The 15,282-nt window shown below is 48.9% G+C and overlaps 1 protein-coding gene across 7 annotated transcripts in view; it reads right to left on the bottom strand.

The window, feature by feature from the left end:
* MTCL1 (microtubule crosslinking factor 1) overlaps positions 1–15,282 on the bottom strand; it is a 111,973-nt gene that overhangs the window by 5,852 nt on the left and 90,839 nt on the right. For 5 of the 7 annotated variants that reach the window (XM_069568631.1, XM_069568628.1, XM_069568633.1 and 2 more), the window contains 5 exons: positions 13,286–13,453; positions 9,209–9,463; positions 4,268–4,564; positions 2,680–2,711; positions 77–1,550 (listed from right to left, as the gene is read on the bottom strand). In XM_069568631.1, coding sequence (XP_069424732.1) covers positions 77–1,550; positions 2,680–2,711; positions 4,268–4,564; positions 9,209–9,463; positions 13,286–13,453 — 2,226 coding nt within the window. The remainder of the gene's footprint in view (positions 1–76; positions 1,551–2,679; positions 2,712–4,267; positions 4,565–9,208; positions 9,464–13,285; positions 13,454–15,282) is intronic. The other 2 variants (XM_069568632.1, XM_069568634.1) reach the window with 1 other exon arrangement.

The following is a 15,282-nucleotide window of genomic DNA, read 5'->3' as shown; positions in this document are numbered from 1 at the left end:
CCCAGGGTCCCCCTTGCCCACATTGAGAAAGACCAGTGGTGGGGGCATGGTGGGGGGAAGACTCAACCTCCATTACCTCGATGGACCCTGGCTCGGCCTTGACCGCTGTTTCTCCCATGTGGTTGTCACTGCCAGTATTCGTGGGGCTGTAGGCAGCCTGCCTCCGCTCCTCCTTTAAGGCATGTTCCAACAGCTTCCTGTGGAGGATCCGGGCCACGTTCTCGGTGAGTGTGTAGCCAGGGGGAGCAGATAAGTCCTGCCTCAAGGGCGTGCCCTCTCCCCCCTCCTCCCTGCATGTCTCTGAGCCACCCCCAATGGGGCTGGGTGAGCGGCCCCGAGAGCTGGGGCTGGTGTCCTGGCCTGGACCCAGCTCCGGCCGGGGCTCGGCCGACCGGGACCGACTCGCAGTCCGCACCCCCTTCTGGAAGGGGTCCTGCACCACGGGGCTGTGGTCAATGATGCTGAAGAGGCTGGAGAGGCCGTCGTTCATGGCGGTGTGCACGGGGCTCTCACGCGTGGTGGTGGAGCGGGCCCAGGCAGACTCGCCGCATCCCTTCTGGGCCAGCCCCGGGGAGGCCCTACTACTCGACTGGTCCACTCTGGGAAGGGGCTTCCGTTGCAGCTTGGGAGACCCATACTTGGGGGAGCAGCATGTGCGTTCAAACTTAGCCTGCACCTTCTCGATGGCAGGGGCCACCTGCCTGTTCCTGAGGCCACGGGAGGGAGAGGACGCGGGCGTGGCGCCACCTCCTGCCTTGGGCGTGAGACACTTGTGTGGGCTGCCCCGCAGGGCTTCCGTCTGTAGGCCCACACTGATGGTCTGGACGGTCTGTGTTCCTGTTGTCCGGGACCCATTGGTCTGGCAGGCCGTGTCCTTGACCAGTGGCTCCCCGGGGCTGGAGCAGACGGTGCTCCTGACTGAGAAGGCTACCTCCTTCATATCATCACTCAGGTTTCTGGGCATTTCCAGGCTGTGCAACGGGGAGAAGCTGAGAGTGCTGTCGAGGGGCCGGAGTCCCCCCTCCGTGTAGTCTCGGGGGTGCCTGGAGGGGGCACAGGGCCACCTGCTGAGCACATGTTCAGAAGGGCTCCCCTTGGCATCCGCGGGGCCCCCTCGGACCCTGCTCTCGCCGACCCCTGCCACAATGCCATCCAGCCTCCGGATGGCAGGTGGGCTGTGCAGCCCCCTCCCCCCAGCCTGCTCAGCACAGACGAAGTTCCGCAGGGGCTGCTTCTGGCAGTGCTCGGGGTTGGTCACGGTGTCCGTGGTCAGGGTGATGCTTGTGGTGAGGTACCAGGCGGCATCAGAGAAAGGTTCGGTGCTGGCCTCGGGCCGTGTCCGCCCCACCTCGGTCCTGTCCGCCCAGGGGTCTAGAGGCCTGTCGTCCCAGCTTTTGCTGTTGAACTCCTCGATGTACTTGAGGTCATCAGGGGACAAGGGTGGGGTGACGTCCTCCTTGCTGCATGTGGGGGGCAGGCCCTTCTCTGGCAGGAAGGGAGAGCCATCCATCAAGCGCTGGAACTCAGACATGGACGACACAGACACGGCCCTGGGGAAGGGGAGAGGAGTGGTGTGAGCTGTCACCAGCTAGGGAGCCATGGCCCCGAGACCCCCAACCCAGCACAGCCCACGGCCTGCCCATGTGCACTGTGCTGACGGTCTCTGCTCGGGCTGACCCTTTGGGTTTTTATGGCTCTGAAATTGATGCAGGAGCCTTGGACTGGTCAGAATTTACTACGGCTGACTCTCAAAACTGTGGGGGTGGACGTGGTGCTCCAGGGTAGTTGGAGTTGAGCTCCAAGTCCCTTCCGCACTGTTTTGTTCTCAACCTGCAGCAGCTCCACAGGAAGACGGGAAGCCTGGCTGTGGCCTGGCCTCTCCGTCTACTGACAAGCACCCTTGATGCCAAATCTGCAGGAGTTTCCTGAGTTCTCGCCTTAGAGCAGACGTGACTACACCACAGTCCAACCCAGATACAGGCGTGGCAGGGAGGAGGAGAGGCCACCACAAAGTAACTGTCAGCTGATGTCCCCTCTACCCGCTCGCCTCACCTCTGTCAGCTCAAGCACTACCAGTCTCCCAAGGGCAGTGGACGGGGTGTTCAGGCTGGTGCATGATCCCAACACCATTTCAAACAGACGTCCCCTCTGGGCTTACTCCTCCCCTTGCCTTCTGCTCCATTTAAACAAATTTGCTTATATGGGCCTTTTCAGACATGTCCCACCCTTACATATGTGGGTTACTAGAAAATGATTACAAACACCAGCTACTTTATATTTACTTCAAGGATTACTCTTGGTAATACTGTAATAAGTCCTCCTAGGAGAGCTTTTAAACGGTCAGTCTAAAATGTCTCATAGCATATCAAGAGAGAGTTTTTTCCAGGCTTTAAATCAAAAGAGAGGGGTTTCCATGAACTTTTCAAAAACCATTTAACACAGTTATCCCCTTAAATACACAGCTCTTGCACAACAGTAACACATATGAACACGGTGCTGGCCTTTTTGTTGTTAACGATCTAAATACCGTATAATAAAGCAACTACTTCTCCACAAGTTTTACTCTTAAGTCATTTTTGAAGAGAGTCACAGTGCACTGCTGACTATAGATAGATAGACTTTTAAGACCAGGAGGTCTTTCCTGCAGTAGTCTATTGTCATTTCATCAGCCTTACTTACCTTTGAAGATTTCCCTTGTGGTTGTCTTCTTCCTGTAAAGAAGAAAATAAGTTCACTGGAATCAGTCAGTACTGGCAGATTTGGGGCTGCTAAGGGGTCTGTTTTTCTCTTAAAACGTACGTGGAAGCCAGGTTTGGGCCAGGAGTGCCTCTGCCCCTCAGCCCTTGGAAGGTCAGTAATGACACCAGAATCCAGAGGCGATGAGGGAGGGCCTACGTGAGTGAGAAACACTGGCAGTAAGCTTTGCCCCAAGGCAGCTCTTCTGTGTTTCTCAGAGGGCAGTGCTGTGTGTGAGAGCCTCAAAGCTGCCTCATTAATGACATGTGTGTGAGAGAGAGTGCGTGCAAGTGAGAGAGGAGGAGTAAGGGTTGGGAGGAGGGTAAGTCGGGGTAGACGTCCCCTGGCCTCAGCCTGACTAGAGAAGTCAGCGTGAAAGGCACAGACATGACATAGAAAATAAACAAGCTACAGGATATGCTGAATGGCACAGGGAATGCTGCCAGTATTTTATAATAACTGTAAATGGAGTATATAACCCGGAAGAACTGAACCACTATCTCGTACACCTGCAACTTAACATTGTACGCCAACTGTACTGCAATAAAAAATGAAAGAAAAAAAAAGTGTGATGTCCTTAGATAGAGCGCTCTTGGTGTTTAAACGTCGCCCTTGAGCATTGGGAAAGCTATAGTGACTTCCACTAAAGAGAACTGCATACATGGTTCTCCTGAGCAGAGGATACCCTTGTGCGGACCCAGTCCAGATGGAGTGAGGCCCCAGCCAACAAACCCCTCAAGGATCCCCCAGAGAGCCCTGGCTACTGCACTGGTCAGCATGGGGTCGGGACACTCCCACTAGAGACCCCTAGGGTGGCATGCTGGTGATGTCACCTCTGCTGGGGTTCAGGTGCCGAGGAGGAGGTCCCCACTTCCAGCAGCACTGCCTGACGGGCACCCCCATCTGCTGAGCATGTGGGACAGGTCAGATGACAGGTGCAGCTACTGTGAGACCAGCTCACAGGGAATGATTATTAAAATTAGTCTTTAGGAAAACCCACTGCCATCCTGTAGGGATTTCTGCACAGAGCTAAGCTTTCCCCTTTACTGATCTAAGTCCCATAGCTTTCTAGTGTTGGATTTTTTCCCCCTCTTTACATAAAGAAGGTATTTATTGTATGTCATTGGTTACTGACATTTGCTACTTCCAATGTGAAGTACTTTCTTTAAAAAAAGACTTTTCTGTTATTAATATGTTTTCTGAAATCAGAGACTGTGCTGTAATTTTAAGGAAATCAGCAGTTCTCCACTTCTGGGATCTTTTTCCTCCTGGATTTCACTGGACGACTCCTGCTCCTGAGACTCCTATTCACATGGGACACAGGCTCTGAATTTCTGACCTTGAGATTAAGCGGCCAAGTGCAGCAGGAAGCCTGGGGTCAGGACCACCTCAAAGCTCTCACATCATGGAAGGTTCACTTTTACTAACCTCAGGGCCACAATATGCAGAGCCTGCAGCCTGTCAGCTACTCAGCCAGCTTCCCAACCCCTCACCCTCCTTTGCAGGTGACTAGACCCAAACCCAAGCTGACCTCATGGAAGCAGTTCCTGAACTCCCTCTGGGGCCCGTGGGCCGGGGGCTCCTCTGGCTCATCATCCAGGGACAAGGTGTCCAGGTAGAGATTTTCCCGTGCTGAGCACCTGTCCGATTCCTTCAGCTTTGACAGCGGCCGGTCCTCAAACACATTGGAGTCTGTGTCCATACAGGGCCACATCCCTGTAGGGCGGGGCGCCCGAGGGCTCCCTGGGTGGGTACAGGAGCCGGCATCCCCCTCCTCTTGATCACAGAGGAAACTGCCACCTCTCCGGGGACTGTTTTCTTTCTGCAACTTGAGGGTTTTAAAAGTGAAAACAGCCTGAAGATAGACATCTTATGTTCTTAAAGTTCTGGCATCAATTTAAAAAATAACACCACAAGTGCTTTAAAAAAAAGTCACAATTTTGGAAAATTATCTGGACTAGAAATATCTGCATTAACCACAGGCAAGTCAGCTGCTTCTGTAGCGAATGTTATTGTATGTATAACTGAGTGCTGTGCTCACAGGAAATCACACATTTGTTTTTAAAATCTAACATTGCCAAATGACACATTGAGAAATCCCTTTTTGTAGTTACCTTCCGAATGTAAGACACATTCAGTGGAAAGCCATCAGTGACAGCAGACTTCTGGGGTGAATTTGGTTTTCTTAAATAGCAAGGTTTCCTAACAACAGAGCATGGTGTCCAAGTCATTTGGAATAGGTCCTACATAAACCTTGCGTGATCGCCTGGGTTACAACCACTGGGTGTTAAAAACAGCTCACACTTTGCTTGAGAGGATGAAAATTTAGCTACCGAGGTAACCTGAAGATCTCGTATGACTAAGAAGTAAGCATGTGAGCCACATAGACTGGAGTCGTACTCTTCCCTGACCTGGTAAATAGAAGCAGTAGGTGGAAACCACAGGAGACTGGAGCTGCTGTATGTGGCTAGTCCTCTCGCTCAGTGTCCCCACCTATAAGGTGGGTGCCTCCCCTCTGGGGCTGCCGGAGGACTGCAGGGCCAGGCCCACCCTAAAGGCCAGTGTTCATCAGGGGCCTACCACCAACTCCCCTCGGGCCTGTGGGAGTCCTTGGACCTGGGCACACTGATAAATGCCTCATCTCTTCCCAGCGCGAGGGACCTTCAGGAGGAGCCCATGGAACCACGGGGACGGGCAGGGACACGTGTGCAGGCAGCACTGTCTCCTCTCCTCCCATGCTCCCCTCCCGGCCTCCCCTGAAGCAGTAGGGAAATTCACAGAATCTGCTCCCCCGCTCCACCATGCCCGCCTCTGGACTCGCCTCCAAGGACGGCAGAGCGACGAGATGCTAGCCAGAAGCACTGACCCTCTCGGAAGTGCGTTCATTTACAAAGCCTCTGTTTTAACAAAGCCTCTGTCACAGACTGCATCTTTTGTCCTAACTCAAGCCTTCAGCCACAAGTGTGTCACCGGGAACAAAGCCATATGGAGCGATGGGGACAAAGGACTTCTCCTTGTTTCTGGTAATTTCTGAGGTAGGTATCAGCTTTATTTTAGGAGAAAGCAGCCAGACCTTAAATACTGGAGTTTGACACAGGATCCCAGTTGAATCAGGGAACAAGCAAAGTCACCCCGGGTATCAGCTCAGCTGAAAACCCTCTGCTCTCTACCCCAGCCCCGCTGACATAGTTCTTTGTCATTTTCAAAGACCATAAATCCTTTTTTTTTAAAAAAAAAAAAAAGAAAAGGAAAGCTTTATTATTCATCTATGTATGTTAGTGTGATTTAGTTTCAACATATCATCTCCAAGTTATTTCAGGCACAGAATTAAGATTAAAATCACGTCTGAAACTGTAAGTGTGCATGGAGGGTGCGTGTGAAGAGGGGGAGGATGACTACAGTGGGGAGCTACGAACCAGCACATTCTCACTTGGCAAAGTGGGGTGTCAAAAATAAACCTGGGCAGCCAGGAGCAGCATGCACTGGAGCTGGTAAGTGTTAGGTTCCCTAAAAATGAACTGAAGTGGTTTTAGCTGGAGGTGTCTGCTGCCAAGATGCCTCTGCAGTGCTGTCACAGAGTAAAAGGCCCTTAAAAGGATAGAGTTTCCTCGGAGAGTCATTTCAGACCAGCCACCAGCACCTACTGTACTTAGAATCCTGCAGGAGAACAACTTCTAGAGCAAACACCAAATTTAAATGATGAGCCTTGGGGCTTCCCTGGTGGCTCAGATGGTAAAGCCTGCAATGCGGAAGACCTGGGTTTGATCCTTGGGTCAGGAAGATCCCCTGGAGAAGGAAATGGCAACCCACTCCAGCACTTTCACCTGGAAAATCCCATGGATGGAGGAGTCCGGTAGGCTGCAGTCTATGGGGTGTGCAAAGAGACGACGACTGAGCGACTTCACTTCTTCAAATAATACAGGTAGCAAAATGCCCTTCAGAGTGTCCCCTTACCCAAACTGTTTACAAGAAAAAACATTACTTTGTACACAGGTTTTAAAAGAACACCTTTTTTTTTTGCTGTAGAGGCAATTGATTTAAGGATGTCACTGGAAGAGTAACAGAATGATGCTGGAGCTTTCCTTCAGGTTTTTAACAGAACCAAGTCCTAGAGCCTCTGCAGACTAACTGGGACCTGATGATTCACAGGAGAAATATGATGTGACTCCAGAGAAGTTAACCCTCACCGTTAGGTCTGGGCAGAGACGAGCTGCCGATGCAGTAGATATTGTGTGTTACATGACCTCTACCACATTCCCACAGTCATCCATCACATAAAACTCCTCACGAGGCACAGAAATCATGGAGGAATTCCGTGCCACTGCACAAGTATGAAGCATGTGTTCTCGCAGTGGAAAATGGATTTACTGTTACTCCTCTCACCATCTGTCTAGGCCATCACAGACAAGGTCACACAGCCCACCACGTAGTCAGATATCGAGGGGCATGCATTATGAAGAGCGCTTGCCTGCATGTCCAGTTTATCTGTGGAACATGCAGCTAAAAGTTAAATGAACGAACAATAACTAACAGACCTACATATGCTATACACGCCAAGTCAGTTTCCTCTTTTATAAAAAATGCCTTTAACTGCTCTTCCTAATTTTCAGGATTGGGTACTGAGATTTAAAAAATGTCAAATACTGGGCTGGATTTATTTTTGAAAGCCACAACTGTATATCTAAAGCACCAACAAACCCTCTTCTAAAAACAGCAGTGAACTCATGGTACAAATATGTGGGGTCCACCACAGATTTCAGAAACAGATGAAGGAACACCCAGAACCCACGTCTCAAGTCCATTTGCTCAAACGTGTTAACCTGGAAGACTAAAGTTCTGAGGCTGTCACCGTGGTAGGACCATGGCAGCAAGAAGCTGCAAGTGGGCTTCAGCCCCTGCTCACTCCCCTTCCCAAAGACAATCTTAAAATGCTGCTCATCCCCACGACGTTAACTCTTTAAAGGTGAACATCACCAGAAGTCTTACTAATTTCTCCTTTATTAGAAATTACCCTCATTCCCCAAGGTAAAATGAAGCTCTTAAAGACTCGCTTCATTTACATCCAACGTTATATCCACAATGAAGCCAAGACAAGAGGAAGGAGCCTAGAGCTGACAGGCAAAGGAGATGATGACCATGGTCTTGCTAGGGTGCAGGAGGGACCCTCCAGGGAGGGGCCTGGAGGAGCTGTGACACTAGTTAGTTAACACTGGGTGAATCGACGAGCACTTTGTCAGAGTACATGCTGCCTCTGCCCCCGTGACTCCCACCCAACAACTGATCCTCTGCGTGGAGCACAGGCACACCGAGGGTTTAAGACAGGACAGTCTTCTCAAGGGTCACATTCTAGGCCAAACAGGAAGTGGCCAACCTTCCTTTGATAGAATCTGGGGAATTCTGAAATGAGCCAGATCACCTATCAGTCTGGGTGACTCAGCTGTGTGAGTAACCAAACCCAGGAAGGACGTCAGGCCTCTCTGTCTGCAAGTGCACTTGCTTCTGCTCAGGGGTTCTTGAGTCAAAAGCTCCTGGTTCTTTTCAGTTCTCACTTCCACCCTCCCTCCTCACCAGTGAGCAGAAACGGACCCTCGCCATTGCACCTGCAGAACAGAGGTCCACGTCTCAGCAATAGGACAGCACATTTTCCAAAAGGCAGCATGGGCATTTGTAAAAGAATAACGAGGTTATTCTTCCTGCTTTCAGTTTCTTATTAATAGATTTCCTTGAGGCCACCTGAATTTATAAGTGTGACAGGCTGAAATTTTATGTGATGTCAAAACCCAGCCCGGAAAGAATCCCAATCTTTCATTGTTTTCATGTGGAAATTAATTTGTGCACCACTCAAGCAGGATTACAGCTATGCAAACTGTCTTACATCTGACGCAAGGCAGGGAATGATTATCTGCAGAAAAACAACTTGCCTCTCCCACTGAACTCATCTGCGTGTTTGAGTCGTTTGTTTAGCTGAAGATAATGAACTTCCAGTCACCTCCCCTGACCGTGTCCTGTCTAATCACAGCTCTGCAAGATCCACAGCAGGTACAAACAGCCTGACTTCCTACTGAATTCAGCAGTTTCTTCACTAATGGACAATTGCATTCAAGCTGGAGCAGTCACTGTGACCGCATCTTTAGTGGAAGACTTAAAAGCTAGTATGCTTTTTGGCAGAAATTACTTTCTAAGATATGAACCTCCCCTTTCAAAGTTAGTCTCTTAACACCTTGAAAAGTTATCCCCACTCCCAACCAGACACATTGAGTAAAGTTACCCACTGAGTTTGCATGAAAAGACCTGTGTCGTAGGAAGGCTGACCCTAGGTCTCCAACCTGGAGCCCCTAGGATTTCTTCCTCTTCCTCTGGAAGCCCCTAGACCAGCCTGATATGGTAGAGACTCCCGAGCTATTTCAGTTTCCCCTCTGAGTTCTCTGGTTTCCAGGCCAGGCATCCCTGTTCCTCCCAGGGGCACCCTCACCTGTTCAATTCTCCACAGCAGCTCCTTCTCCCGCTGCCCCCACTCCTGGCGCTCCCGGTCCAGGCGGTCGAGAAGCTCCACCTTCTCCCGGTTCCAGTTCTTCTCACTGTGGTGGATCTGCCAGCGCAGGTCCATGACCAGCCTGTGACTGTCTGCCAGCAGCTTCTGCTGCACCTCCCTCTCCTTCCTGAATGCCCCTTTGCTGTCGGTGTAGGAGCCTGGGTCTCCCAAGCTCTTCTCATTTTTTGCTTCCAGCTGTCAAGGATAAGACATGGGAACTTAGTCTCTGACAGTCTCACATTATTAGGTGAAGAAAACCTCAGCACATTCATGTATTATCCCTGGAATCGTGTTTAAATCAAGATCTGACCAAGCTTACAGAGGAAATAATTTTCGTCTTTAAAGTCCTAACCACGAACATCTGACAGAGTCATACAGAGGTGAATAAGAGAATCCACCCAGCTTCCCACAGTCCACTCCTCAATCCCCTTGCAGACTCCGAGTTACCATGTCTCCTGCCTGTTCTGCTGTACAGCTCCTTGAAGGCAGGCACATGTCTATCCCTACATCCTTCAGCCCTCTGTGGAACCTGGTAATAGGGCAGCGATGGAACCTAGTAATCTATAATAAACACACATCGAGCACCCAGGAGGTTGAAGACCATAAACAAGCAAGCAAAAGAACTGTCTAGATACCACATGCACACTGCTGAAAATCAGAGGAAACCTTGGAGGCAGACAGAAAAACCACCCATGGAGGCACAAAGATGGGAATGACAGCAGACTTCTCCTTGGAAACTGCAAGTCGGGACAGTGGAGTAACACTGTGAAAGGGCTGGAGGGGGGACATGTTGACCTCACCAGCATTCTGTACTCAGCAACGTCTTTCAAAAATACAGGGGGGAAAAGGTTTCTCAACAAATGGAAACTTAAAATTACTGTCAGCAGACTGGCATTTCAAGAAATAACAGAGAAAGTTTTCGGGCAGATGGAATGATATACCAGCAAACGCTTTTGGTCTACACAAAAAATGAAGAACACTGGAAATGACTGGAAATCCTAAATAAATGCAAATATAACTCACTTTCTATTTTTAATTGCTTTAAAATACTGAGTGTCTAAGGTAAAAACAGTTGAAGCATATTGTGTGTGTACAGAATGTGTAGAAGTAAACTGACAGTGCAAAGGACAGGAGGAGGGAACTGGGGGTATACTGTTGCTGGTGAATGTGATAAACTTCAGTGCAAGATTCATGAACACAAATATATACCCTTTTTCCTATTCTAGATAAGCAGATCCCTGGAGGCTATCCATGGCCCCATGTTAATCTATTCAATTCTAATGGTTTCTAATCTGTTCTCTACCTCTATACCAGAATAGGTACTTCTTTAAAATGCAGGTCAAAATGCTTTACTCCCATGACGAAATCAGGATCAGTGTTTTGATTCTTTGAAGATTCTTCTTTCCACTCGTACATGGTGAGGTGCAGCTGCTCGGGTGTGCCATCCTCCTGTCTTCATGATGTCCCTTTCTCTCCCTTTCCATGTAGCCACTCCTGTTCATCTTCCAAGATTCATTCTAAGCAGGACTTTCACAAACAACCCTGCCCTGAGCCTGCAGACTGAGGTGTGTGCCCTGCACACTCCCATTCCCGGGAGCCTGTGCACAGGTCTGGCAGGGCACTTAATCACTGTTACTAACTTTGGCCCTTGTCTGCTCTCCAGCTGTACTTAGAACCCCCTAAGGATTTGTCTTTTCTGTTGGGGGATCCCTGGCAAAGCAAGCTCTGACTTAGGAGTCAGTTGAAGGAATTAGATTTGGGGATTGACACAACTTGGCCTCCACTGAGGGAAAATATTTCCCTCTGGATAGAATTCAGCTGTTTTGCATTTAAGTAGAAATGGGCAAAGATGGCACTATTATAAATGTACTAGCATCAGCCCACATTCATTGTCCCCTAGGCCACAAATGTTTGAGAAACTTTATAAACAGTTTGGGGGCAGAAGATGAAATCTTTACGTATTACCACTTGGCTTCTAGGTTTGAAGTTCTAGCTTTACTTCTTGGTGTTCAGTGATTATCCCTGAGGCTTTATTTGTAGCAGATGTGTGGGTGGATACCAGGTTCCTCTAAAACAAAGATGAAATGTTTTGAAGCTGGCTCACTTCAAAGATTATATGCCTCCTCTTTTTAGCTATGCTTACATTTCTGAAAATATTTAGCTGTTTCCCCCATAAACATATTTAGCTGTTTCCCCCATAAACATATTTCTAAAGTAAGCTTAAAGGCAGCTCATCAGAATGTCCTTACTCATTTCTCTTCCACTGCCGGCTCTTCCGGCTGTGAACTAAGATAAACAGAGTTAGTAAGAAGCTCCTACCAGGCAGTCGGCAGGATTCATATCTGGGTCAGCAACTGCATCCTTGCCCAGCCTGGCCGGGAGCTCTGGTCTGGCTGTGCTTTGCCACTGCCCTTGCAGAGGCAGCTGTACCTTGGCCCCTCCAGAGCCTGGTACTTCTGCCCCTGTGGGCCAGGTGGCAGTGCAGGGGAACCTGTGGGCACTGTGGAAGCTGTCGTCTTCTGACAGGACAAGCCCCCTCAGCTTTTATCAAGACTATTTAGAAGATGTCTTCTTTCCAGGCAAGTTTTTTTTTTTTCTCTCTCATGATGTGGCCAACTGAGAGAGAATCTTGATTACAGTCTGCCCAGAAGAGAGATTATCTGAGATGGCACACCATGATGGGGGGTGGGGGGGGTGGGGAGACACCCAGAGAAGCAGTCTGAGCAAGCAGATACCACGCAGGAAGTGACCACTTTCAAAGGTTTCCAGGAGAAAGCACACAGAAAAGAGCATTTCTGGTGCAGCCTGATCTTAATGACCAGGGGTGTGGTCTTAAGTCTCTGAAACCCTGTGCTCCGCTGTGCTCTCGTCTCCACTCATTGAAGCCTCTGCGATCTGAGACAACATGCTTCCTCCGGGCCTTCACTTCTCCCGTGTGAAAAAGGACAGCACGGCTCATCAGACTTCTAGGGCATGTGTAGTGGGAGGTCTACAAGGTATTCCCAGCACTGGGAGAAATCTAACGGAAAGCATTAATTTGCTTTTTTTAGAGATAACGAAACCACAACCTGCCTTGCCTTTGCTTCTGTCTGAGTGATGGCCGTGTACTGATCACCATTTCATGCTGGTCAGGCTTCGGTGGCACTAAGGACATCCTTGCTCCTTTCTCCCTACCAACACTAGCTATTTCTAGTCTTTCTGATAAGAGCCACTCCAACAGCTGTGAGGTGACAGCTTATTGTGGTTTTGATTTGCATTTCCCTGAGGATCAATAACAGCATTTTTTCATGTACCTGTTACTTGAAGGAAAAGAAAACACTCATGCGAAAAGACACCTGCACCCCCATGCTCCCAGCAGCACCATTTACAGAAGCAACGTAAATGTTCATGGATGAATGAATGGATAAAGAAGATGTACATATATACAATGGGGTACTACTTGGTCATGAAAAAACAAAATCATGCCATTTGCACAACACTGGGTGGAGCTCAAGGGTATTATGCTAATTGAAATCAGGAGACATAAATATTGTGTGATCAGAAGTAGATGTGGAATCTATAAGTAAACAGATGAAACCAAGCTCACAGATAACACTGAAATGGCAACCCACTCCAGTATTCTTGCCTGGAGAATCCCAGGGATGGAGGAGCCTGGTGGGCTGGTGGGACACGACTTAGCAGCATCAGCAGCATCAGCAGATAACACTGAACAGATTAGGAGCTGCCAGGGGGAAGTGAATAGGGAATGGGTGGACTCTTCTGCTTTTAGTTTAAATAAACTGGATAATAATAAAAAAGAGACAACCTTGTTTTACACAGAATGGGGAAACAGATGCTGCCGGGTGGGGGCCTGTTTCACACCTTGGGAGAGAGAAGAGGGAAGAATGGCATCGCAGGAAGGCGGGGGACTTCCCAGGTGCCTGAGGCCATTGCTGTGGGTTTCTCCTCGCCCCGTCTTTCCCAGCCAGGCCCTGGGATCCAGACCCTCCCGGCGGTGGGAGAGGAGGCCGGCCATACCTGCTCCAGGCGGCATGTGAGGGTGGCCCACTCCATATCCCAGGCGGCCTTGTCGCCCGCATATTGCTGCTGCAGCCGCTGGCGTGCGCGCGCGTCCTCCCGCAGCTCCTCGCGCAACTCCTCGAGCAGCGCCTTGAGGGCGCAGAACAGCGGCTGGGTCTCCGCCACCTGTGGGGACACGAGGGCGGCTCTGCATCTCACGAGAGTGAGGACAGGGGCCTGGCCAGCAGGGGAGGGGGGCTGGTATGGGGCTATGGTGGAAATCTGCACAGTTAGGGGGAGAGGGGGTCCCCCGGCTGCTCGAGGGCCACTGGGCCGATGCTGCTAAGGGCTCCTTGGATGAGGAGGCTGGTACCACGGACACCTGGAGCAGAGATGGGAAGAAGCTGAGGGAGGCCAGGGGAACCGAGCCAGAGCTGCCAGGATGCTCTGCATGACTTCAGACCTCACAGCTCTGGTTGACAACAAGAGTAACGAGATAAACTCACCTCTGTGTGCTGTCACTTGAGTGCCAGCTGTTGAACCAGAAGGAAATTAATTAAGAGCTCGTGTGTCTCATCAACATGGTGGTTAGTCCCCAACTTGTAGTTACTAAGAGGTCATATATGTGAAAAGCAGAGTCATGGGGTGGGGGTGACTTTTAGGTCTAACAGTTAAAACCAAAAGTAAAGGCTTAACATGTTGGTGAAGGCTTCCTTGTCCTCCCTCAAAATACAGTCAGTGCCCAGAATCTCTTTTCTGCTCACTAATGGCAGGAATAACTACTGCAACTACTTGTTTATCCTGTGCCTCCCCTGTCCCCCCACATCCAAGTTGTCAAAGGCTGACCACCCCCCACATTTCTGGTGCTCAGCTCATGGAAGCATGCAAACAGGTCTGGTAATGAAGAATGGATTATTACTAACCTGCTCTACCTAACTTAAAAGATTTTGTATTTTCCAATAATACCTATCTAGTTCTATGAACACACATTTCAAAACCGTGATTGCTATCTCAGTACGCTTCAGCATGGGCATTATATCAGGTTTGTCCAAATGAATTAATACACCCTGAATCAATGATGGTACCTGGATAATAAAAGCTGCATTAGCCCATCTCTAGAAACCAGACAGAGAACACCTAAAGCTCGTTGCTAGCTCCCTGAATGGTCTCAAGGCAATCCTCGTTGGTATATTTATGAGACAGGAGGACTTAAAAGCTCTCTCAGTCCTGCTGGAGGCACGCTGTCTGTACCTTGGGAAGACAGAGCCCCTCATGCTCAGAAGAATCCCCCCTCCTTGGTAAACCTCTGGTCCCAGGGCAGCGAGCCTGGGATCTGCATGCCCAGCAGCCTTGTCTCTTCCATCAGCTCGAGAGGCAGTCATGCTTCTGAAACCATCTAAGTCAATCGATGAAACACACATGTACCTATGCAAAAATGGTTAGCCATGCTTGGGAAGAATTTATGATACTCTGGATATATGTTTGGATGTTAGAAAAGAGAAATTCCTTAACACGAAGTTTATCACTGAAAACACCATAGTTTTCTCCATAATTTATATGAAAAGTTTTAGTATTAGATACAGTAGACTTTTGGTCAGGTGAAAAGGTCTGTTAGCATTTATTGCTCCTTGATTTTCCTCACCATGAAAACCAATTTTCACTTTTAACTGAGTACAATTCAGTTAACATTTGCAAAACTTGGCAAATAGAAAACCTTCTAAAAATCCTGTATATCCTTTCCAACCATCAGGATATAATAAGTAAATTACCACTGTTCTCAACGAGATATTCATAAAATGTGTGAAACTGTAATCAATGCAGAAGTTTCTTGAACTCTACACCAAAAGTATTTAAAGGTTTAAGTATGAGTGAGTGAGGTGTTACAACAGTCTTTTCACAAATATACATCTTCCTAAGTATAGAATTTGTTTGCTAAAAAATTATGTTTATTTTATGGTAGATTTTTCATCACTGGATTTTAGATTTTTAAAAAATTACTACTTTTCAGGTCAAGC

Source organism: Ovis canadensis, chromosome 23, assembly GCF_042477335.2.
Source record: "Ovis canadensis isolate MfBH-ARS-UI-01 breed Bighorn chromosome 23, ARS-UI_OviCan_v2, whole genome shotgun sequence".
In the NCBI taxonomy this organism is placed as follows: Eukaryota; Metazoa; Chordata; class Mammalia; order Artiodactyla; family Bovidae; genus Ovis; species Ovis canadensis.
This window is presented reverse-complemented; position numbering and strand designations above follow the sequence as displayed.